At 37.8% G+C, this 26,198-nt stretch overlaps 1 protein-coding gene across 14 annotated transcripts; it reads left to right on the top strand.

The window, feature by feature from the left end:
- Positions 1-2,706: 2,706 nt before the first annotated feature.
- LOC137967211 (uncharacterized) lies at positions 2,707-24,973 on the top strand. 14 transcript variants are annotated; one of them, XM_068813704.1, is made up of 21 exons: positions 2,707-3,548; positions 4,348-4,839; positions 4,919-5,026; positions 5,119-6,951; positions 7,501-7,617; positions 7,728-7,910; positions 8,001-8,063; positions 8,315-8,386; positions 8,482-8,736; positions 9,905-10,024; positions 10,502-10,561; positions 20,606-20,646; positions 20,818-20,895; positions 20,998-21,082; positions 21,328-21,498; positions 21,651-21,868; positions 21,953-22,047; positions 23,366-23,516; positions 23,748-23,924; positions 24,017-24,191; positions 24,558-24,973. In XM_068813704.1, exons 1-15 carry the CDS (start codon positions 2,733-2,735, stop codon positions 21,481-21,483), a joined length of 4,479 nt encoding a protein of 1,492 aa, XP_068669805.1. In that variant the 5' UTR covers positions 2,707-2,732; the 3' UTR covers positions 21,484-21,498; positions 21,651-21,868; positions 21,953-22,047; positions 23,366-23,516; positions 23,748-23,924; positions 24,017-24,191; positions 24,558-24,973. The 14 variants fall into 14 exon arrangements, with proteins under 14 accessions (XP_068669805.1, XP_068669806.1, XP_068669804.1 ...); XM_068813705.1 differs by having other exon boundaries at positions 23,803-23,924; XM_068813703.1 differs by having other exon boundaries at positions 23,366-23,502.
- The last annotated feature ends 1,225 nt before the right edge of the window (positions 24,974-26,198 follow it).

A 26,198-nucleotide genomic window follows, 5' to 3' on the forward strand; every position in this document is an offset into this window, starting at 1 on the left:
ATGAGTCGACATTTGAAACGTTGCACTAGTAGAAAAGTGACAATGAGAAAACAAAAAATCTTAAACTTGCAACCAATGGGAGCGGGGTCTAATGTTGATCAGAGTCCATTTGGACTTCCTTTTATGGATTTTGGAGGAAAATATGATCAAGCTAAAATGAGAGTACTCATTGCTCATTGGATTCTTATGCATGAGCATCCATTCATGATAATGGAAGAGGAGAGATTTAATTTTGTAATGAAGATAATAAATATGAATTATGAGAAAATATCCCGCAAGACCATTAAGAAGGAGTGTATGGAGGTGTATGAGGCAGAGAAAAATAAATTAAAAATTTTGTTAAAAGAGATTAACAAGATTAGTCTTACTACGAATCTTTGGAAGTCTCAAAATAAAAAAAAATGAATACATGGTTATTATTGGGCATTTTATTGCCAGTAATTGGAAGCTACAAAAATGAGTCTTGAGTTTTGTGCATGTTCTTCCTCCTCATCGCGGCGTTGATATAGCAGATGCTATTTACGAGTGTTTGAAATAGTGGGAGATCGAAAATAAAGTTTTTAGTATTTCAATTGATAATGCTGCATATAATGGTGTTTGTATCAGAGTTTTGAAACAAGATTTTTCAAGGAAAAAAATTTGGTATATGGTGGAAAGTTGTTTCATGTGCGTTGTTGTGCTCATATTTTGAACTTCTTATTAGTCCAAGATGGTCTTGTTTAGATTAAGGATATCATTGATAATGTGTGTGAAAGTGTCAAATTCATAAATCTATCTGAGGCTAGACTTCACACTTTTTCTGAAATTGTACAACAATTAGAACTTGGTGAAAAGAGGTTGGTTATTGATTGTCCAACTCGTTGGAACTCCACTTATGACATGTTGTCTTTTGCATTAAAATTCAAAGATGCATTATCTAGATTTAAAGTTAGAGAACTAACTTATGATTGTTTGCCAAGTTTTGATGAATAGGAAAAGGTTGACATGGTGTGTGAGATTCTAGAAGTTTTTAATGCAGTTACTAATATAATTTATGGGAGTGACTACCCTACTCCTAATTTGTACCTTAGTGAGGTATAAAGGGTAAAAGAAGTTATGGATTTTCATTCTACAAATGAAAATGTTTTAATTAGGACAATGGTTAGTAGAATGAAAGAGAAATTTGAGAAATATTAGGGTGAATGCAATTTATTGGTGGCTGTTACTTCAGTTTTGGATCCAAGGGTCAAATTAAAGTTGATCGAAATATGTTTTCCAATGATATATTCTAAGGAGGAAGCTACAATAAATATAAATTTAGTTCTACGCACCTTATATGAGATCTACAATGAATATGTATCCTTATATAATGTGGATATTAGAAATGAAGAGATTGTTTCAAGTACTAGTTCTATGGGTGTTTCGACAAGTCGTAGGCCTTCATCAAGTTCAGGTTGGTTAAAGTTAATGAGTTATATGAAACAAAAGGATGTAGTTAATTCACCAAGGTCAGGATTGGAAAATTATCTTGAAGAATGTGTATATAGTTGTGAGAAAACTTCACAATATGGTTTTGATATTTTAGAATGGTGGAAAGTGAATCATATGAAATTTTGGGTATTATCTAAGATAGCAGCTAACATCCTTGTAATTCCGATATCCACAATAGCTTTAGAGTCTACATTTAGTGCTAGTAGTAGAGTAATAGACTCGTATCGTTCTTCCTTTGCACCAAATACAGTTCAAGCTTTGATTTGTCGCAGTGATTGGGTTCGGGTTCTTCACGGTGTAAAGAAAAATCAAAAGGTGAATTTATGTGATTAATTATTTATTATGATATTTTTTAGTTTTATTTATTAAAATTTTGTTTTATGATTACAGCCTGAGAAGAATAGTGTAGAGATAATGCTACCAGCTATATGATTTTTCATGTTTATCTCATCATGGTAATTTTAATATTTTTAACGACATTAAGTAACTAGTAGTGGAAGAGTATTTTTTTATCTGACAATAACTAATTTTATTTTTTTGTTTTTGTCATAGGTGGAGATTTTGCTCATGCAGGGATGTATATTTTTTTTTTATTTGGGTGATTGTAAATTGATAGTGATATTTCATTTAATTTTGTTGTGTTTGATTATTGTATGGAGTTTATTTATAATATTATGCAGTGTATGAAGTGTTTAGACTATTATATGGAGTGTATAAACAATTTCATGGAGTGTTTATGGAATGTATAGATAATTTTATGGAGTGTTTATGGAGTGTTTATGGAATGTTTATGCAAGTGTTATGTATATTGATTATGCCCAACTTTAAGTAGAGGTCATGCCGAATTTTATACGGATATTATATACATAGATTATGTTCAATTTTAAGAAGAGGTTATGCCTCAATCTTATACATGTATTATATATATAGGTTATGCCTAATTTTATATAGACGTCATGCCCAATTTTATATAAAATATATGTATAATTTTATATATAATTTATTTGATATATATTTTTAAAAATTTTTAAATATATGTTGAAGCTCGAAACTCAACTCGAGCTCGGTTAAAATTTTGGCTCAATAACAATTTTAGGCTAAATACAAAACTCGGCTCTAGCATATGCATGTTTGGCTCGGCTCGGCTGGATGCCACCCCTCTCGCGACCATCCAGGCGTATTAGAGGGAATTAAAACTCGTATCGGAGCTGAAAATGAAGACGCGAATAACAGGGACTAGGGGAAAGGACGAACAATCACCGATGGATTCCCACCAGCTCGTAGACGCTCTCGCTGCTCACATCTCTCTTTACAATTCATCCATTCATCCTTCTTCTTCTTCTTCTTCGCTACTGGCAAACCCTAGGAATTCCATTCTCCGATGGTTTTCCTCTTTGTCAATCCCGCAGAGACAGGCAGCGCTTACCGTCGTGGATCCGAAATTCGTTCAGGTCGTCCTCCAAATGCAAAATCGCCTCAGAGTAAACGGCCACGGTTTTTTCATCATTCTTCCGGATCTGCCCTCCGATTCCCTTCCGACTCTCTGCTTCCGTCGATCTCATGGACTCTTGACCCGGTCGAGCGCCTCGAATGATTCAGAGCGGCGCATTTCTGACTCCCTGCGGTTGTTCTCCTCCAGTGAAGATGCTGATGTTTCTGAAAAATGCTGCTCGCTTGACGAGATCGATGCATGCACTGTGTCGGAGGACTTTGTTGGGGACTTGGATCGGTTCGTTGCGGTATTTGACGGGGTGTCCGACGGGGGTTTTCTGAGAGGTGAAGATAAGGAATTGGGTTCATCGTGGTTGGAATTCCAGTGGCTCCGGGCGAAGGGGTATTATAGCGCCGAGGCGTTTGTGGCCAATCGGCTGGAACAGGCGTTAAGATTGTCGTGGAGAAATCGTAATGGGCCCAAGAAGCGGGGTCCCAAGACCAATGAGAAGGCGGCGGGGGCTGCTGGAGTAGCCGCTAATGCCTTTTGGCGGACAAAGGGATGTTTGGATTGGTGGAGCGCGTTGGACCCGGGACTTAGGAATGATATATTTCGAGCGTTTTTAGGCAAAACGGCTAAGTCACTGGTACTCTGCTAATTTAGACCCTCACATGCTTTTCCATTTGGAATTTTAAGTTTAGTGAGCCTATGTGAGGACAACATGGCAAAACTTCCAGTATTTTAGTTTTTCCAGAGATGATGAAAATTGCAAATGTGTATCGGTGTTGACAGTACCATGATGTCAATGATGGTCCAATTTAGGAAAATATGTTACTGCCTATTGATGAGGGGCATTTCTGCTTCACGCATGAAAGCATGCGGGCGTTCTGTGATTAGGTCCATGAATATACAAACTCTATGAAAATCCGGAGAACTTGTGTTGTTTTTCTCAGCAAGACTGATAAACCTCTGTCATGTAAATTGCAATTGTTGTAATGTGGCAAATGTTGAACCAACCCTCTTGGTGGAGTAACAGCAACATTCAGACACGTAACAGACTTTTGATTTGAAAATGAACTTTCAGCTCAGAGTGAATTTTAAGAAAACAAATAATAATGTGATGATACTTGTATTGAAGCTAATTAGGAAAAAATTGCCGTTCTTGAGATGAACCATTGGACAGGACAATGTTGGAAACAGATCTAACTGCATAACAATATAAACTGAAGAATGAAATGGCATTCATTACGGTATACATCCTCAAAAGTCATTTCATTATTCATTAATTCGACTATTTGATTTTTTTTGCATTATTTTTTTATGTACTCAATAATTGCTGCATCCATTTCTTTATTCATCCTTTAAAATTTGAAATTTGAAATTTTAAAGATATTCTGTTTTTGCGGATTGACGAGTCATGACTTTTGAATATTGTAAGTTGTCAGGCATTCAAGATTGTTAAGGGAGCAAATGATATCTCGAGGGGTGAAATGCGGTCCTTCAGTGCAGGAAGCAACAGGAGACTTAGACATGTACCCACAGCATTGCATGAAAGATATAATGTAGATTTCGTTTTGGGCATAATTCCTGCCTCAGTTTCTGGAAAGCCTTATCAGTTGGCCAATGCACTTAGTAATTTACTTGTGCTTCGGGATATATCTACCATGTTATCAGTGTGCAAGCTGTCCAAGACTGAAAATGAAAAGCTTTTTTTTAGTACATTAGGTTCTGTGAGTACAGTTTCAGATTGCATTTTGAGAAGATTGAGGGGGGTCCTCATGGTGGTGTCAAGCAAGTATTTACAGCTTGAACTTCTGAGGGATGAAAGTTTGAAGGTCCCAGTCAATAAACCTATAGGCAAAGGGAAGAACAGAGGTCAGAATTTGAAAAAACATAATACTATCCCAAAGTCTGTCAGACCTGAAAAACCACCTACGGTATTATCAGCACTTATTGCATTGATTAGTTGACTAAATCACAAGCTTATTTTAATTGTGGCTAAGGACTTGTTTTCAGGTAAATGGGACTAAGGATAGGTTTGCATGTCAGCCTGTACCAGTGGATGCTTTAAATGCTACCGTTCCTGGCAAAAAGGATACATGTGAACCAATCTCGACATCAGGGGTAGTAACCTCATTTGTTCTTCTTACTTGCAAAGTTGTTCTTTAAGACTGTTTCATCATGCAAAATATTTATTTACTGTTCTTCTTGCATAGGGACGTTCTGAGGGAGTTGGTGGATGCAAAACTCGAGTTGGAAAGAAGACTGAAAAAAGTAATAGTAGGCGTAACAAATTGCGTTCAAAAGGAGCTGCAGTTGAAAAACCTGAAGAAAACATCCTCAATATTGCCTTATCTACCACTTCATGCCGTGGCTCTTTGTCACCTAATGGAAATGTTTCAATGGGTAATCACCAATCAGATTTTTTTTCTATTGATGAAAATACAGTATCCAATTCTAGTGTTGTCAAGGCTGCTGATAAGCCTTGTGCCATGAAGACTGCCATATCTGATACATCAAAATGCGAATATCCGGCAATTGATCAGTTACTCGATGCTTCAAGTTCTCAGCACCAATCAATTTATTCTTCTACAAAAGACAGTTCATTGGCAAATCATGACAATTTATATACTGCCGATAAGCCTGAATTCGACAAAGGCTTAAAAGCAATCATAACCATCAAGGAGGATCCTGTTGTTGCAGGTTCAGAAGCAAAAGATCTTCAAAAAAAGGAGTTTGGATGCCAAAATTCCGACACACATGACTCTGCTGTAGGTTTAGTTTCTACAGAAGTGAATGAAGGTACTTTTGATATTGGTGCAACTGCATTACTTCAGAAAAAGGAAACCAAAAGCAATTGTGGTCATGGTCTACCTACTTCAGTGGGTGGTATCTCATATGAATGGCCAAGCTTAACACCTGTTTATTTTCCATCTCTCAACTCTACACATCTCCCAGCTGCCACAGATAGGTTACATTTAGAAGTAGGCTTCAACTGGCACAACCACTTGCATCAATCTTTTCTCTCTGCGAGGCATCAGGCAAGAAAAACATTAGTGGAAGCAGGATTTGGTCGGATAGTGCCCTCTCTTCCCTTGCCAGGAAGTTTAGATTGGCCTCTATCAATTGAATCTTCTGAGACAAAATCTGAATTGGATTTAGCAGATGACTGTGAGATGTCCCGTTGGAACACTGAAGTAGAGTCTGGAGTGCAAGCATTTTCTGGCAGAGATTACAATCAATTTTTTGGTGGAGGGATTATGTACTGGAACACTTCTGATCATGGGGCCGCAGGTGTTTCCCGCCCTCCTTCTCTAAGTTCAGAAGACAGCTCTTGGGCTTGGCGTGAAGCAGAACTCAACAGAACCATTGACGATATGGTTGGCTTGCCTCCTCCTTATAATGGTCTGGCTTCTCCAACTTCTGCTTCTTTTTGTTCACCCTTTGATTCCTTGGGTCCTGCCCACCAGTCACTTGGTTATGTGATGTCAAGAGGTGATATAACAACAAATGATGTCATGTCAGAGGAGAATGCCTCTGGATCTGTGAGCAAATCCAGTTGTGGTGTCATGGAAGGGTTGATTGGGGACTCTCATTGTAACCCCATGTTACGACCCATAATTGTTTCAAATATATCAAGAAAGGGATCTGGTTCGGAGTTTAAGCTTTGTCATGAACAAAAGAGCCCTTGCGTACCTCCTTCTAGGCGGGAAACTCCTCGAATTAAGAGACCACCATCACCTGTTGTGCTTTGTGTTCCACGAGCTCCAGCTCCAGCTCCTCCATCTCCCGTTGGTGAATCTAGGAAGCAAAGAGGCTTTCCAGCTGTGAGATCTGGTAGTTCTAGCCCAAGGAATTGGGGTATGAGAAATTGGTACCATGATGGGAATTATGAGGACACTCGCATATGTATGGATGCTCCTGAAGTTTTTTGGCCATCATGGAGAAATAAAAGCCTAGGTTCCACTCAGATGATTCAGCCCTTACCGGGATCTTTAGTCCAAGACTGCCTGATTCCACTTTCTCATCTAGCTGTTGATCAAGAACATGTAAGTCCCATTTTGTATGACTTAATCTTCAGAGGATGTAGGTTTGTTTGTCTTAGATCAATTTTGAAAAATTGTCTAAGCACATAAAATACAATTATGGAAAAACTAAAATCTAAATCTAAGTGAAAAAGGCCAAAGAATCCACAAGAAGATGCCAATTGAAGATGTTTGCTCTAAAATGATTTTATATAGTTAGAGCAAGCTATTAGGTTTAGGGAGGGTTAATTAGGAGATCCTTGTACAGTGGCTAATATCTTGGACCTTGTCCATTATATTAAAAATTGCCATGGAGGAGATTGATGACCATTATCAACTCACCCTTCCCTAAACAAAATCTGCTCCAGTGCTGGCAACAAGCTTAAGACCTTCCAGTAGACTCTGTAGTTTGACATCTATAATCTTAATGCCAAAATGGTGCAGATTGTATCGCCAAATATTCGTAAATTGCATAGCAAATTTCACACTAGTCCTGCATGCACTGTTCTGCGACTTCTGTTATGTTTTAGTGTTCTGTCGCTTTCTGAATGCTGGCAAAGTTTTACATCACAGCCAGATGTGACATTATCCCTTCAACCTCCTGAGTCACAGAGTTGCCCTGCTCGGAAGATGTCTTTGTCTTTGATGCATAATCTCCTTCACGAGGAGATTGATTCCTTTTGCAAACAGGTATCTTTTCATGTCAGTTTGGATGTTTTCTGAAGCTTAATGAATTTATGGCAATCTGACGTTTGTTTCTCCAATATGTAATTGCTTTATAATATATTTCATTGTTTCAGATTGCTGTGGATAATCTGATTAAGAAGCCCTACATTACTTGGGCTGTCAAGAGGGTTGCTCGTTCTCTACAAGTACTCTGGCCGAGATCCAGGATAAACATCTTTGGGTCAAATGCAACTGGTTTGGCTCTTCCAACCAGTGATGTGGACCTTGTGGTACGGCTTCCTCCCGTGAGAAACTTGGTAAGAACAATAAGTGGTAAAATGCTTACTAAGTAGTCTGTTTTTTTGTTGGTTCTTTTTGAAAACTTGCAAATGGAATATATCCTGTAGGAACCTATCAAGGAAGCTGGGATTTTGGAGGGTCGCAATGGAATCAAAGAAACCTGCCTTCAGGTGTGTGCATGTGAACATTTTTTACCATTATTCACTGTTTACTGATTTCTTCTTGTGGTCATTAGGTTTATCCAAAAAACAAAATTCTGGACAAAACCTTGGACTGAGAATCCTGTGATTGTGCCCTTTTTTTCCTCTCCTTTTGGGAACTCTTCCTGTTATTGGTTCTTGGCTCCTGAATGGAGTCTAATTATCTTTTCTTTTTAATCAATTCACACAAATACTTACACCATTATAATTTGGGGTTCCAGCATGCAGCTAGATACCTTGCGAACCAAGAGTGGGTTAAGAATGATTCTCTTAAAACCATAGAAAATACTGCTGTAAGATGTTCAAAGCTTGCTCTCTCTATCTAGTATTATTATAAGCTAATATCTTTCTTCTGATTCTTACCATACGCTGCGCCATTTTGTTTCAGATTCCTCTTATCATGCTAGTGGTTGAAGTGCCTCAGGATCTTGTTACTTCTAGTGGAGGCTTATCAATTGGGAAGTTATCAAATGTTGAGTTGGATCAAAGTGGTCTACCTCTTTCAAACTTACTTGGTACAGATGGTGGTTCGTCTCTGTCAGGGAAGAAGTTGAAAGCTGGGGATGTTAAGGATTGGAAATCAGTTCGTCTTGACATTAGTTTCAAGTCACCATCTCATACTGGACTTCAAACAACCGAACTGGTGATTCTTTAGATTCTTTTCAAATTTTTTTAACTTTGGCTATCCCAGTATTTTGATTAAAGGAAAGTGATTTATTCTCATTGAAATTTTAACGTTGGGGCACACACACACACACACTCATATATATATATATATATATATATATATATATATATATATATATGTATGTATTGAAATGGAGGGCAAGCTTATTAGAAAAGGTCAATTTGTTTAGATAAAGTCAATTTGTGTATTGTTATTTCCATTGTATTAAGTAAAAACTGTAAACTGTTTCAGCGTTCTTAATGTGGTTCTAAATTATGCATTGGAATTTATTTTTTTATTTGTGGACGTGACTTTTTCGTATGCTGATGTCTCAAGGGAAAATCAGTTGAAGAGATTAGAGGTAGATTGGGAAGACCTAAAGCGTCTAATGAGTATAATTTTTTCTGAGTACACTGAGAAATCGATTTATTAATGGAACAAAAGCCTCCACAGGAGGATTTACACAGGTTAAAAAAGAAAAACTGCAATTTAGGAGCTTTAATATTATTGTTTCTCATGGGGCTTTCGGGTGTGAGATCTTGGGTTCAGGTCTTGCCAGAGGTATTCAGGCATTGGATTTTTTTATTTTATTTGTAAATGTGACCTTTTTATATGCTGATGTCTAAGGGAGAATCAGTTGAAGAGATTAGAGGTAGATTGGGAAGATGTAAAGGGTCTAATGTAAGTACAATTTTTTTCTGAATACACTGAGAAATCGATTTGTTAATGGAACAAAAGCCTCTACAGGAGGATATACACAGGCTAAAAAAGAAAAACAGCAATTTAGGAGCTTCAATATTATCATTGCTCATGAGGCTTTCTGGTGTGAGATCTTGGGTTCAAGTCTTGCCGGGTGTATTGGGTGTAGTATACTAAAAAAGTTATTATCTTTGCTACGCACGGAATTATGTAGACGACAAGAATGCTGGACAAGTTTCTGACTAGGATAATGATTGCTCAAAATGGCGGGATGAAAAGACTTGGCTTCTGATTTGCTTACACTTCTTCTCTGCTGCTTTTCATGTTGTAAACTTAGTATGCTAGGATGCTTATCAAACAAATTATTTTCTTCTTCGGTCATTGTGCAAGCTTGATGAGATTCATGCTGTTAGTGTTCTTATTTTAGTTGAATTTTCACATACAGGTTAGGGAGCTCACTGAGCAGTTCCCTGCTGCTGTACCTCTTGCCCTGGTGTTAAAACAGTTTTTGGCTGATCGTAGCCTGGACCGTTCCTATTCAGGTGGTTTGAGTTCATATTGTTTGGTAAGTTTCAGTATTTTGGTTACCCTTGAAAGAAAAAAGTATTATGTTGTAGACAGATTAGAGAGATCAACCAAGAGGATCAAGGAGAGAAGAAGCAGAAAATGGAGAAAAGAAGAGAGAGAAGAGAAAGGAAGAAGTTTGGCTAGTAGAGTGGCTCTCTAACTGACAAAATGGATGGCCCCTGCTTCTCTTTTATTAAAATAACTTACAGTTACATGAAACTGACAGAAATGTGCCTCTGACAACTAAAATTACAGTATCAAAAGACCCAAATACCCTATATCACGTTTTACACATTTACTAGTATAACATTCTCCTCCTGAATAGCTTGTTTCCTGTATTCCCGTTGCCCCAGAGGAAGCTTATATCTGGATTTTAACCAGCAATTTTCTCATTTCTTCTTTTCCTTCAATCTAATTTTGGCGTCTGCTCTTGGAACTTTTGGACATAACTGACATACTTCTTCACATTATGCAGGTGTTATTGATTACACGATTTCTTCAGCATGAACACCATGTCTGCCGCACTATTAACCAAGTAATGTATTGATGCCCATTTGCTGTTATGGATGAGATTCATGTCTGTCTGTATAATTTTAGATATCCTCGACTCCTTCCATGCTAACTTTGCAAATGGTTGTGTATGTTGCATTTAATCAATATATCCATAGGCTTTTGATGCTTAATATTATCCCACTGCCCCATGTAGGAGCACTGGGTGGTCTTTTATTCCAATGTGGGATCTTATGTGAGTTTGTCACAATAAAGATAATGAAATACTTCATTTGAAAAAGAAGATAATGAAATACTTTGTCTACACTTGGGGCTTGCTCAGCATCTGATTTTTCTTGTTCTTATGTTACCATTACTTTTCCTCTTAAACAGGTAAGACTGTTATATTGGTTTATTTTTGTTGGTGTAACAGGAACGCGAAGGAAATCCTTTGTTTGTCCTACTATGTGCATGACTATCATTTATTTGGATGTTTGTGACACACACACACTCTTCCCAAACCTGATCATACTTGACCCAAGACCTCACAATAGAAACCCCTCTGTTGGCCATTGAGCCAAAGACACAAACCACATGAAAGTACTTTAAGAAGGGTTTTAAGTGGGAGGTAGGGGAAGGCCGAAACTAAGTAGGATCACACCTATGGTTGAGAGGCTGGAAGGATGATGATGAACCAAAACTTGATCATACTTGACCCAAGACCTGATCCCCAAGACCTCGCAATAGAAACCCCTGTTCGCCATTGAGCCAAAGACACAAACCACATGAAAGTACTTTAAGAAGGGTTTTAAGTAGTTTGATAGGCTGAGAAGTAGGGTAAGGCTGAAAATAAGTAGGATGACACCTATGGTTGAGAGGCTGGAAGGAGGATGATGATAATGATGATGATTATATGATGTCCATGCACAATACAATACTCTATTCGCAGTCATCTGGGCAAGTTCTATTGCTGGATTTGAAGCAACAATAAAATTTGATTTATTGGGGTTCTGAGTTGAACTTGAATATGATCTATTTGCAGTTTCTTTGAATTACTTAGTGCTAAAATAAATCTTCAGGATTTGCATTCAGAATAGGAGAAAATCATTAAGTATTGAAGGCTAATCCTCCTTAAGTCTTGTATTGTGGGCATCCCAAATTATGCTTTGTCCTTTATGCCTTGCCCTTCTTCCGTATGTAATGCCATGGATAAGATGAAAAGAAGGTTTCTTTGAAGGGGGTCAAGTGATTCATTTAAATATCACCTGGTCAGATGGGATGAAGTATGTCTGCTAAAGAGATTGGGTGGACTGGGGATTCGGAAATCAAAGGAAATGAACCAAGCTTTGCTCCTTAAATGGATATGGAAGTTCAACACTATTTCTTCTAACCTTTGGAAAGATATGGTTCGTGTCAAGTTGGGTTGGAATTCTCCATGGTGGATGTCTGGTGGAAATCGGAGAGGGCTATCCTCAATATGGAGATCACTGTACTCACTTCTTTAGAAATTTTCCTCAGCCAGTAGATTCTTTGTTGGAAGCGGTAGATCTCTTAAATTTTAGCATGATTGGTGGACAGGGCAGGAACCTTTGCGGAACTCCTTAAGGAATCTATTCCTCCTTTCTACACAAAGGGAGATATCAGTAGCCGATGCTTTTGAGGGGGGTGGTCTGAGCCTACATCTCCGAAGGGGTCTTTCTGACTCGGAAGCCTTGGAAGTGAGCCGTTTATTGGATTTTTTGAATTCCGTTAGAATGAGACCTTTCGATGCGGACTAGCTCATTTGGTAGCCTGACAAAAACGGCACATTCTCAGTTTCATTTGCATACAGTTACATTAATGGTTGGGATTCGACGCAAAGGGAGCATGATATCTGCTTTGTATGCCGTCTCTATGCACCTCCAAAGATAAAATTCTTCATGTGGAGCGCTTGCCAAAGTAAGATTCTCACGACAAATGTGCTTAGAAGAAGGGGCCACCCATCTATCGACCCCCTCTATCCTTTTTGCAATGCTGAGGCTGAAACCACCAATCATATTCTTCTATAGTGCTCCTTCTCATGGAATGTGCAGACCTCTGTCCTCTACAAGTTGGGGCTGCAATTCTGTATATCAGCTGATTTGATCTCCTTCTGCAAGTCGATCAGTGGCTATCTCCTTCCTAGTCTCGATAAAGTGATGATTTCTGCCTGTGCCAGTTTCATACTGTGGGGGCTTTGGAATGAGCGTTACCGGAGGCGTTTCGATGCTAGAAGTGAATCAGAGGTAAGAGTAGTGGACAAGGTGTCGGGGCAAATCTCCACCTGGCTCATAACTAAGAAATATTTTTCCTCCTTCAAGGGTACCTCTATTCGTGATAACTGGAGCAATTTGGCAAAGGTGCACTTTGTGACCAAGATTCAAGTTATGCAGGAGTGGACTCCCTCAGAAGTTGGTTACCTAAAGTCAAATTTTGATGGCTCTTCTCTCAACAATCCGGGATTGCTGGTTTTGGGGGAGTTATTTCGGATCCATTTGGCAATCAGTGTTCTCTTATGCGGGCTCGTTAAGCATTTCTGATTTAACGTTGGCTGAACTCTATGGCCTCCTCAATGGGCTATGTGTTTCAAGAGACAATTGCAGTGGTCCCATTCACATTGAAGGAGACTTGAAGGTGGTCATTGGATGGTGCGAGTGTGCTTCCCCTCCACCGTGGCGCCATTGGGACATCTTTCGAGAGATTTTAGATATTACCTCACTTCTCTCTTGTATTTGTTCTCAAATTCCGAGATCTGCAAATTTGGCAGTAGATGTGCTAGCCAAGTAGGGAGCGTCCCTGCAATCTCTTGTTGTTAGGGATCTGCTCCCTCTTCCTTTGTAAATTTTCTCTTGTTAATATAACTACATCTTTATTAAAAAAAAAAATCATTAAGTATTAGACAAAAATTATGCTTGTGCAGGTATTAAGAGTAGGGCTGTCAATTGGTTGGGTTAAAAAACCCTAAAACCCTAAGTCCAAATTATTAAAAAAACTCAATGGGTATCAAGTAAGAATAACCATATTGTGTTCTTAATAAATACTTGATAAGCTTAGTAGTTAGTTAATGGAAACCTATTAATAACTTGTTAACAAAAATGATTTTAATTAAATGCATTTCATACATTAAAATGACAAAAATACCTTTATATACACTTTATGAATTTAATACAATATAGTATAATAAAAATATTATTGTATATAATTTATGCATTTAGTATTATATAAAATAACAAAAAATAGTCTTGTTTACAAGTGCATGCATGTGCAATATGAGCCGACATGTGTGAGTGGGCACATAACCATATGTCAAATATGTGTGCATTTGTAGACTCACACATGTATTTAAGTGTAGTCTCACACATTTGCGTATGTGTGTGGAGCCACTTGTGCATGCATGTGTAATGGGGAGCAACAAGTGTTATATGTATGAGCCTACACGTGTGTGAGCTCATGCGTTGTATAAATGTGTGTGTGTGTGTGTGTGTGCATATTTTAGTTATAAGTGTGTGTGGGCCCAAATGTGAATGACTACCTAGGTCTAGATGTCTATGATTGTGTGTGGGACCATGTGTGTTTGAGTTTAAGTGTGTGTGGACTCATATGTGTATGATGATGTGAGCCCATTAGTTTATGATTGTGTATGGGCTCATGCATGTGTGGGTTAGAGTGTGTATGGGCCTAGATGCATATATGATTTTGTGTGGGCCCATGTGTGTGTGTGAATATGAGCCTAGGCCACAAGTATGTGAATGTGTTTGCACACGCGCCTAGAGTGAGCGCGTGTGTGTGCACGTGCATGCATGTGTTACATTTTGTATGTAAAAATTCAATTATAAAAAAAATGTATGTATATGTGTGTAATCTAATATAAAAACTACCCATTGTGTTAGCAACTCATTGAACGAGTTTTTTATAAAACTTGTTAACTTATTGGGTAAAATCCATACCCAAACCCGAACCCGTTAAGAAATAGTTACTTGTCAAACAGAGTCTCAAAAGAATAATTTTTTGATGTATTCTTCTCTCAAATGGAGGCTATTTATCAATACAATTACAACCTAAAATTAGGTCCAAATCAGATCCTAAAATCAGGGAAAATTAGGGAAACAAATCGTTTTGATATACAAATCCTAAAATTACGGTAACAAATTAACAAATTGTACATCTCATTGCAACACTCCCCCTCATGTTGGTGCATGGATGTCGATCATGTCCAACTTGTCAATTATACCATGAAATACCTTCCCTGATACTGCCTTCGTGAGCATATCAGCCAGCTGACTCTCGGATTGAATAAAAAGAAATTGTATAATCTTTGCATCGAAGTTTTCCTTGATGAAATGACGATCAACTTCAAAATGTTTAGTGCGATCATGTTGAACAGAATTTTGTGCAATTTCGATGGCTGCCTTATTATCACAGTGGAGATTCATAGGTTCAACATATTCAATCCCTAAGTCCCTTAGTATATTTCTTATCCATAACAATTCGCATACACCATGAGCCATGCCTCAAAATTCAGCTTCAACACTTGATCTTGATACTATCTTTTGTTTTTTGCTTTTCCAAGTGACAAGATTACCTTCCACAAAAGTAAAGTAACTAGACGTGGATCTTCTGGTTGTCTGATCACCTGCCCAATCAGAATCTGTGTATCCTTCAATGTTAGAGATACCTTTTTTTGAGAATAATAAACCTTTTTCCTGGAGCACTCTTTAAGTATCTCAAGATTCGATAGACCGCTTCCATATGTTTTTCACTTGGTGCATGCATGAATTAACTCACAACGCTCACCGCATATGCTACATCTGGCCTTGTGTGTGATAGGTAGATTAATCTTCCAACTAATTGTTGATAACGCCCTTTGTCTGTTGGGGTTTGATCTGGGAGAATTTTGAGCTTATGATTCATTTCTATGGGCGTCTCTACTGGTTTACAATCAAGCATTCCGGTTTCGGATAGAAGATCTAACACATATTTTCACTATGAAAGGAAGACTCCATGCTTTGATCTTGCTACCTCAATTCCCAAAAAATATTTAACCTGTCCAAGATCGTTCAATTCGAATTTAGTGGCTAAATACTCCTGTAAAGCTTGCATTTCACCTGGGTCATCTCCTGTCAAGACCATAACATCAACATACACAATGAAAGTTGTTATTTTTCCTTCTTTGCGTTTTATAAACAAAGTATAATCTGAGTTACTTTGCTTATAGCCAAACTCCTTCATTGTAATCGAGAATCTCCCAAACCATGCTCTAGGTAACTGTTTCAGCCCCTACAATGACTTCTTCAATTTACAAACTTTACCTTGACACAAAGAACTACTTTTAACTCCTGGTGGTAGCTCCATATAGACTTCTTCTTCTAAGTCTCTATTGAGAAAAACATTTTTAACATCAAATTGTTATAGAGGCCAATCTCGATTTGTTGCTATAGATATAAGAATGTGAATTGTATTGATCTTAACTACTGGTGCAAAAGTATCCTGATAGTCTACCCCATACCTTTGCTTATATCCCTTCGCAACTAGCTGAGCTTTATATCTTTTCAATATTTTCATCCGATTTAAGTTTCACCATAAACACACATCGACATCCAATTGTCTTCATTCCTTTAGGCTGTGGAACAAGTTCCCAAGTGGCATTCCTTTGTAGAGCCTCCATCTCTTCGTTCATCGCCTTTCTCCATTTTGGATCAGCTAATGCATCCTGCACATTACTAGGAATAGAAACTCTAGATAATTGATAAACAGTAAATGCATACGATTTAATCAACGTATGGGAGGACACATAGTTGTTGATTGAGTATTTGGTCTTGGCTTCAGGATCAGATTCATACTGTTTTTGTGGAACTCCCCTATTCAATCTTTGTGGATATCTAGGAGTTATATTTTCTATAGGAACACATGTTTCATTCGACTCATCAAACACAAGATTTGTATTTACCTGAGGAGGAACATTCTGGATTGATTCTTCAGTTGATGGTGCGGACGGAGGCAACTCTGAGGGTTCTTTAGGAGAAATTAAGGATTCACTCTCGGCTTTATGGTTGTGATTGTGATCACAGTCTTGTTGCACATCATGACTACCTGGTTACTTAAAACATTCATTCACCGCTTCTAACTCAATAAACTCAGCACCTTCGCTATTCTCTTGTTGAACATTCTCTTCACTTGAGCTCTCCCCCTGAAGAGAATTCCGAGAGACTCCCCTTGAGTGCACTAATTCATGGAAAGAGGCATCTAGAATCACATGGAGCTTTCGGGTGTGTGGATCATAGCATTGATTTCCTTTTTGAAATTCAGAATAGCCAACAAAAACACATCGTTTGGCACATGGATCAAATTTATTTCGCAAGATTTTTGGGTATGAATATATACGGTACACCCGAAAACCCGGGGTTCAAGATTCGGAAGATGGGGAATGAAAATTAGGGATTGCAATTTGTGTTGAGGAGTTTGAAAGTCTATTACTCGATAAGGTGTTTGATTGATGAGGTAGACAGTAGATTTGATAACTTCGCCCCAATAAAATCGAGGCATGTTTATGCCAAACAGGGAAGCACACACTACTTCCAAAAGTTGTCTATTCTTCCTCTCTGCTAATCCATTTTGTTGGGGAGTATAGGTGCATGAGGTCTGATGACGAATTCCATGATTATTTAGAAAATTACCGAGAGAAGCATCAACAAACTCAGTACCATTGTCAGATTGCAAAACACGAATCTGCTTTTGGTACTGAGTGTGTATCATTTGGTGAAATTTCTGAAATACTAGACACACAACACTTTTTTTATGAGCAATGATACCCAAATCATTCGAGTGCATTCATCAATAAATGTCACAAAGTAACGAGCTCTAGAAATAGAGGCAACTTTTGCAAGACCCTAAACATCAGAATGAATAACCTCAAAAGGTTCAGAACTTTTATTCAAACTCGGTAAATAAGAGATACGCTGGCTCTTAGCCAGTCCACAAGTGTCACAATGAAATTCAAAATCATTCAAACATTAAAAAAGTTGTGGTTGTAATTTCTTAAGATAACCAAAGGAAAGATGACCGAATATTTGGTGCCATAACCATTAGTTGCTTGAGCACTGTCTTTACTACTAGCTTGATTTGCCTAACTGATTTTCGATCCCCCATTCTCTGTTAACTCCAAATAGTAGAGTTTGCCCCGTCTAACACCATAACCAAGAATATTCTAAGTTAGAATGTCCTGAAAGACACAAAATGAGGGCCAAAAAGTTATAGTACAAGCAAGAGTTGAAGTAATTTGGCTAACAGACAAAAGATTGTATTCAAGAGATGGAACAACAAGGACAATATCTAATGTAAGATTATTAGACAAGATAATAGATCCTTCCCCAGTAATAGGAGAGGTACTACTATTGTCTGTGGAAATAACGGATTGAGGAGAAGGTAGGACAAATTTTAACTGACTGGAATCCCTCGTCATGTGATCGGATGCACCTGTATTAATAATCCACGTTCCATTCTTAGAATTTGCAGAGAATTCTTGGCGCATGGATTACTGAAAATCAAAGAGTGAAAAGTTGGCTTATTGACTCAATAAGTCTATCGCTAATGCAATGATTTATCCGCCTCTCCACCGCCAAGGAGATATGGGAAGCTATATAAAAAAGGTTCTATGATGGATTAGACGAAACCTATATATTTGAGTTGAACCAGAGGTCTTTTTCTACCAAACAAAATCATAGACCATTATCAACGTACTATAATGAACTTGTTGCTATTTTCTAGGAGATTGATCGTAGAACTACATCTCAGGAAAGAACGGTCAATTGGGATCTCCAGATTCTGGTTTTTTCATTTCTCCAGTGAGATATCTAGCTTTGTTGCGAGCGCCAATACGCATCTCCATGAGCTGAGACCATACTGGGTAATTGGTCTCATCGAGGATGATTCCAGTTGGAAAGGCAAAATTGTCTTGGTGTACGATAATCTGTGGTGTTGGTGCTGGGATAAGTTCGGTTGATGCACCTGTAGTGGTAGCCATCAAATTCACAATAGTTTTACGAGGGTGATGAAATTCGAGAACAAAAAAATTCGACGGAGAGTTTCGATTCTTCGTAGAGCCAACAACAATGGCGGCAACAACGGATTGTGCAGCGGCGGTGGATTCCGCTTTCTATTTGTTGGGTTGACCCGGTTTGGGCCTTTGAACGTGATTTGGTCCGAGCTCAAGTCGCTCGGCGAATAATAAACCAACGGACCTAATTTACGCAAAAAAATATTTTTTTTTCCGTACCTTCGTCTTCGTCGAGACAGTGTGGAGACAACACTGCTCCTTCTAGCTGGAAGGCCGAGCAGTGGTTCGGCGGTGGCTTTTGGGTGGCGGCGAGTCTGTGTTACGATGATGACCGAGAGGAGCGTGAAAATTAAAACGATCGCACCTTCGTCTTCTTCGTCGGTGACGTTGGTGCAGGTCGCAAGGTGGTTCGGCGCTAGCTTTCGGCGGAGTTCGGGTGGCAACGGTGATGTTTTATGGGAGCACTGAAAGGTGGTTTGGCACTAGAACTTCTCCGTGGGGCACAACAAAAAACAAAACTTCTGCTCTGTTTTTTTTTTTTTTTTCCAACGGCTTTTGCAGGCGACGGAGATGAAAACGGGAGCACTAGCTCTTCAGCGATTGGAAGGAGAAGAGAATTCTCCTGCACTGATACCATGTCAAACAAAGTCTCAAAAGAATAATTTTTCCGATGTATTCTTCTCTCAAATGGAGGCTATTTATCGATACAATTACAACCTAAAATTAGGTCCAAATTAGATCCTAAAATCAGGGAAACAAATCGTTTTGATAAACAGATCCTAAAATTACGGTAACAAATTAACAAATTATACAACTCATTGTAACATTACCCAATAAGACTTTTATTGGGTGCCCGTTTCTTAATGGGTTTGATTCAGGTTTTCAACTAAGGGGGGGTTAGTCCACAAAGAACTTGAATTGAAGTGAAGAATTGAATTGAACTTAAATGAATTGATTCAACTTCAACTCATCTTTGGGTGTTAGTGTAGACGAGTTCAAGTGCACTAGAAAACAGATTCCAGTGTTAATGCCCCCAAATGAAAAGTATGATATAAAGAAGAGAATGAGTAATCTTTTATAATATACTTAAATAGAATATATACCTAAACAAATAATTAACCAAAATAAACATGGTTACTACACTTATAAGTGATTTAATGTGTAGTATTAGAATATATTAATATCCTAATTAATGAAAAACTATATTACATTACTTAATGATTATAGTTTATTATAAATTAAAACAATAATTACATGTGACTAGAATAAATTATTTAAAATAAATAAAAAAGTTAAAAATAACATAAGTGAATATAATAAATAAATAAATTATTTTTTAATAACATAAGATATAGTTTAACATTAAAACTCACTATTTTAATACAAAATAAAAAATACATAATAAATATATTAATTTATCAATAACATAATATATATTTTACATATTATTAATTAATAATATATTAACAAAAAATGAAGAGAGGGAGGCCGAGAGGCTCTGCGACGGAGGTCGAGAGGGAGAGGAGAGGGAGGCCGAGAGGGAGGAAGGCCAACGGGGGTGGGGGAAGAGGGAGGAGAAAAAAAACTTTGCTGAAGGATCGCAGGGGGAGAGGGGAAGGAGCAACGCGTGTCGCGCGCTTCAATCGGTTGATTCGAAAAATAGGTATGAATCAGTTTTCCCCGATTTTTGCCTAAGCGAATGAAGTGGTGTAATCTCACTTTAATGTAATTCATTCTACACTAACGCCATTATTTAATGAACTAAGTAATGCCGGGGGAATTCATTCCACTTCATTGTGGACTAACCCCCCCTAAGCCGTCGGGTTTGAACCCATTGACAGCCCTAATTAAGAGTAATGCTTGCATCTAGGTTCATCATACAAAACACATGAACTGGAAATATAATGTTAGTTTTTATTGTTACTCAACTGCTTATTTATTTTGCATGGTTCTTTTCTGGCAAAGAATTATTTATATGGACCTCCTGTACTATTCTTAATAAAAAAATTCCTCTTGCAGAAACTAGGAAGCCTATTGATGGATTTTCTTTATTTCTTTGGGTATGTATGTAAGCTATTTTTATCTTATCTTTCTTCAGTATTAACTGGACATTCACCAAAAAGCATTTGCTGTTCCTCTTATGGGATTGAGTTGCTTATTCCTTCATATAAGCCCCACAGGTGGCTGTAGCTCCTTATTTACCCTAATGATGTGGTGGTGGTATTGTCTAGGAATGTGTTTGACCCACGGCAGATGCGTATTTCAATTCAAGGAAGTGGGATTTATGTAAATAGAGAACGAGGACACAGGTATTTTTATGGTTTGGCTGAGGCAGACACTGTAAAAGTTCTACCAACTTTCAAGTTTCTGCTTTCTTATGTCTCACTATTTTTCCTTTGTTTGTTTTGTAGCATTGATCCACTTCATATTGATGATCCACTTTGTCCAATTAATAATGTTGGAAGGAATTGTTTCCGTATTCATCAATGCATCAAGGTAAGCTTCTACTTTGTCTCTGTGTCTAATGGAGTCTAGAGAAGTGGACAAACTGATGGATGACAGAGACTACAGCGATGCAAATTTCTTTTGGCATTATGGTTCTTTACTTTAGGAAAATTTTGGTATTCAGGATATTGCCCTGCAAGCAGATTTCTTTTTCGTGTGCAATATTTTGTTGAAGAAACAGAACATGTGTTTTTTTCATGCTTATTGTTTTTATAGTAATATATTGCTCTATACAGGCATTTGCAGATGCTTATACTGTACTGGAGAATGAACTTGAGAGTCTTCCTCATCCTCATGGAGATGATCCTAGTGCTACTACAAAGCCTCCTTTTAGACTGCTTTCCAAGATCATCCCAAGCATTGATCAAATAAAAAAAGTTATAGCTACCTAAAGATCCATGCATCCTGTAGGTATTCTGAATACCTTTTGAAGAAAAACTCAATGAAGCTTAATGTTTTACTAGTGAGGTTGCTTGTATATTTTGTTGGTTCATGATCAATGTTGAATGTGTATATTCCACCTCAATTTTTTTTAAAGTCAGGCTGTACATTCTGTCAGGAAGTATCTTGCGAAGGCCAGAACCTGTTGTACTCAGTTCAATGAATCCTGTTGAAGAGGTGCGGCTGCATTTGAAGAATCCTTGGTAGAGACGTGAAGTAAAGAGCACAAGATTCTTTTGATGGCACAAGTTGAATTTTAAAGTGTTCATTGATCTCTATCAAATATATAAGAGTCATATTGGTGTCAGATATTTGGTACAATATCACGAATCAATGGTTAGTGCTTTCTTTAAAGTTTTCATGCATCAGTGTGGTTTGAAGTGCATATATTGGACTTCTAACTGAGGTTGAATTCTGCAGATGAGAATTAGTACGAGACTGCTGAGATATTTCTGGATTTCTCTACATTGTCCAAGAGAAAACGGCTGTTCCTGCATGAGCTGTGGCTGCTGGAGGTTAGTTATTATCAACTCTGTCATGCTAGGTTGCTCTATTTATGTCTGAAATTTTATTTTTTCACTAAGGGTTATGTCATTTTATGAGTTGATGAGTTGAACAATTTTACAAGTAGTTGAATCGGTAATTATAATATACTTGCCATAATACAGAGGCTAGTTAAAATCTGTACTTCTGGTACAAATTTGTTCAATGCATCAAAAGTGGGAAGGTTGGTCAGTATCATTGTCAGCTCTGGCGGTGAATGTGTCCTATGGAGTGTTTTACATAGTAGAATCAATGCTAAAAACCCGTCAGAAACTCCTGTGAGAAAATACTGTTGATGTGTTATGGTCTTGGGGTTAAGTACCTATGTCTTCCGCTCCTAACATGCCGATCTTTTGGGATGTATTGGCTAGGTGCTTAACATTTGGTATCAGAGCGGGCTCCCACGTCGCGAGTTCGAGTTTTGGGGCTCGCAAAGGTTGGATTATAATTACTAGTAGGTCGTAGAGGCTGGATTAAAATTACTGGTAGGTCGCGTCTAGGTATTATCACAGTTGGGCCAGTGTCGTTGCGCCGCCGTGGTCGTCGGCTCACGAAGGTGGGGTGTGATGTTATGGTCCTGGGGTTAAGTACCTATGTCTTTCGCTCCTAACAGGCCGGTCTTTTGGGATGTATTGGCTAGGTGCTTAATATTTGATGTTATGGTCCTGAGGTTAAGTACCTATGTCTTCTGCTCCTAACAGGCCGGTCTTTTGGGATGTATTGGCTAGGTGCTTAACATTTAGTATTAGAGCTAGCGCTCGGTTGCGAGTTTGAATCCTGGTGTGTGCTACCGAAGTGGAAGGGGCCGACCTGGAGAACTGCGATGGGGCACTAGGAGTGGGGCAGCTGCTTGAGTGGGCCACTGCTGGTGCTGGCCGCCGTGGACGTCGGCTCGCGAAGGGGGGTGTAATGTTAGGGTCCTGGGCGATAAGTACCTATGTCTTCCGCTCTTAACAGGCCGGTCTTTTGGGATGTATTGGCTAGGTGCTTAACGTGATGCTTATTAAGGAGATTCAGCCTTTTTAATCAAGTTAATAAAGCAGCAGTATTGAAGGTTCCACAGTTATTTGCATAACAAGGTATTTGGTAATTCAGCCTGTCCTTAGGGCTGTCAAAGTGTCTAGTTGTACTAGATTTAGTTAGTTGAGAAGGGATAAGAAGAGGGATACTTTTGAGTAATTACTTGTGCTAGTTTATTACTATGAAAGTCAATCTTCTCATTCTCTTTTGGTAACTTCCTAATAAAATGTTATCTTCTGCTCCAAATTCTAATTCCTTTTGATTGTTTAGGAATATACTATTAAAGTTCTTTGTCGGAGACTAGAGGAAGTACAAACTTTTTTATGAGCAAGCAAATCAGCCAACAAATATATCACCAAATATCCAAGAGGGAAGGCAAGAACTGTCAAAGTGTTATAAATAACGAAGTATCTTTTTCATTGTATGGGAAAAAAAACCCTTCTCTCTCTCTCTCTCTCTCTCTCACTCACTCACTCCCTCATTCACTCATTCACACACCTAATACAGTTGTATCTACAATGAGGAAAAAACCCTACTCACTCACTCACAAACTCACTCATTCACACATTCACACACCTAATACAGTTGTATCTGTAACAAATATCTTCCTATTTATGCTTATTCTACTGTTATGAACTTAATTCCTCGGAAGTTTCCTTCAATCGATCATTTTTGCCATTTCCATCATGTTTCACTTCCGCTGTAAGTGCTGGCTTTGGGGCATCAAGACATTGGGGTCGGTCAACATTCAGATTGATAGTTATTTGCTTCAATCCTTGCCACATTTCCAATGACTGGTTACGACCCACCAGAAGTCTGGAGAATGAAGGTCAAAGAGAATCATTCTGGTCAAACCACATGGTTTATTTTCTAACTCATATATTCAATTTCTTTAACAAGAATGGTCTCTGGATTTGACAGGCTTCCAGATGGCATTTGAACAGTCTTGAAATGAAAAGAAGAAGCCAATTTCCAAGCCTCCTCCTAGGTTGCTATTTTGGTATTCTCCTAGGATATCTCCATGCTGGTCGTGAATGCTTCCAAACCCTGCACTTTCTTGTGCTTGTACTCACAGAAGAGTACACTTCTGACTGAGGTACTTCCAATGTTTGGAGTTTCTTATTAACTTGTATATATTTAAATTTTATGAGTGGCAGACGTATCATTGTCAAACCTGCAAATGAGAAGTTACATTCAGAACAAATTGAGATGGGTCGTTGGAAATTTTATCTAGGAGTCATTTTTCTCTTGGAATACTGCGTTTTTATGAGATCTCATTCACGAGCCTCCTGTATATACCTGCCTATTGGTAAACTACTTTAAGAGGCTCTTCGACTGGCCACATTTAGCTGAATAGCAGATAGCTTTTTCCAGGCTTTTCATATTTAGCATCCACAGCTTCCAGACACGTAAAGCTTGTTTTTTTTTTACGTCTGATTTTGTACTTATGAAATTGCTACAGTATGCAGATGAACGAAAATGGTTGAATACATGGGCAACAGCACCATTCTCTTCTCTGCCTCTGCGTTTGGTTGGCTGGGAGAAGTTGTGTACAGGTCGTCCATTACTTGAGCAAAGAAGCGAGTAGCTGGATTTCACATCTGATTTTTAAAGTTTGGGACTTGATATACAGTGCAAAGGTGCACCTCATGCTATTACGAATCCCAAATGCTGCTCTCCTTTTAAGTTGGATTTCTTACTGTGTGCCATACCGCGACAGCAATCTCCTCAAACTTTAATAATTTTTTTTTCTTTTCATGACTACCCTCTTGGAAAAAATTAATTCTTGTTCTAAATCTATGTTAATTTGCAAAATATGAGGTGTAAAAAGTAACAAAAACCTATGAATCCTTCCAATCTGCTGCAATTCCACAACGAGTTCCCATTTAATCCATGGTTGTGTCGTCTCTAATTAATATTGCTTTTTTATCTATCATCTCGAGTAGTTTAGGTTTGTATATATCTTTTTTCTTTCAAACTTATCTTACTAGCCGTTGTTTTTTTGCTATTTATACCTCTATATGGAGTTTTTTATATTAAAGTTATATAATTATAAAATAATTTTGGTAATCAGAATTTTCTACAAAGAGAAATTAATATTTAAAACAGTAAAAATCAGACCGCAAGAGAAGTTCGAGCAACAAGGGTAGTTTAGGTTACATGAGTGAATTTGAGTTCATTTACTTATTGATTTATCTAGTTTTATTTTAAATTCATCGGGCTATCAATAAGTTAATTCTAGAGTTTTAACTCTAGTAATTCTTTCATGTGTGACTACAATTTTTTTTCCAAATTTTTTAGTGGTCCTAAGGAATATAACAAGAGGTTTTGGGCTTGGAGTTTATTTTGAGTTGTTCTTTGTCTTCCTTAATCAATTCATTAAATTTTTTTACAATAAAAAACATATTACTAAATTTTTGCTTAAACAAAAACACTTCTTATTTGATTGTACCAGTTTCCCAAAGAAATAATGCAAGACGTGCCTTGGCTGTACCATATTACATAAAACATTATAGCCTTGCCTAACCAATTATTTGAAACTATTCCAATGGATTCCTTTCTAATCCAATGCTTTAGAAGATTTGCAGACGACATCATGGCCAGAAGGTGACAGAATGAATGCAGAAGAATCCGAAGAAAGGAGTCCAGTAGGAAGCTTCCTTGAAGGAGCGTCCTGTCTCTAGAATTCCTAACTCGTCCAAACTCCAATTTGGACCATCTTGTCTCCTTCTATCTTGTCCAAAACTCCAATTTGGATCACCTGTTCGTCAAATTGTCATCAACAAAAGTAGAAAACTTCTGTAAAAATTTTAAAAACTTCAGTCAATCACAACGTTCTATTGTTCTACATTCTTAGTGAAAGGAACCAAAAAAAAAAAACGAATACTCACTTCAGAAAAAAACTTATTTCAGTTTCGGTCAACAGAAAATGAAGACTACCTGATTTTTACTAAAAAAAAATCACATAATAATATGAAAATTTCGTAATATAAATGGGTCATGTTGATCTTGTTCATGTGATTATAAAAGACTAACTCTAATGCTGACATTTCCTGCTAGTTCCAATGGTAATCCATGAAGAAGCAGATCTAATCTGGTTAAA

The sequence above is a fragment of the Aristolochia californica genome, unplaced genomic scaffold (genome assembly GCF_029961685.1).
Source record: "Aristolochia californica isolate CCGP_79_NKW_82.1479 unplaced genomic scaffold, dmAriCali1.0.hap1 SCAF_6, whole genome shotgun sequence".
In the NCBI taxonomy this organism is placed as follows: domain Eukaryota; kingdom Viridiplantae; phylum Streptophyta; class Magnoliopsida; order Piperales; family Aristolochiaceae; genus Aristolochia; species Aristolochia californica.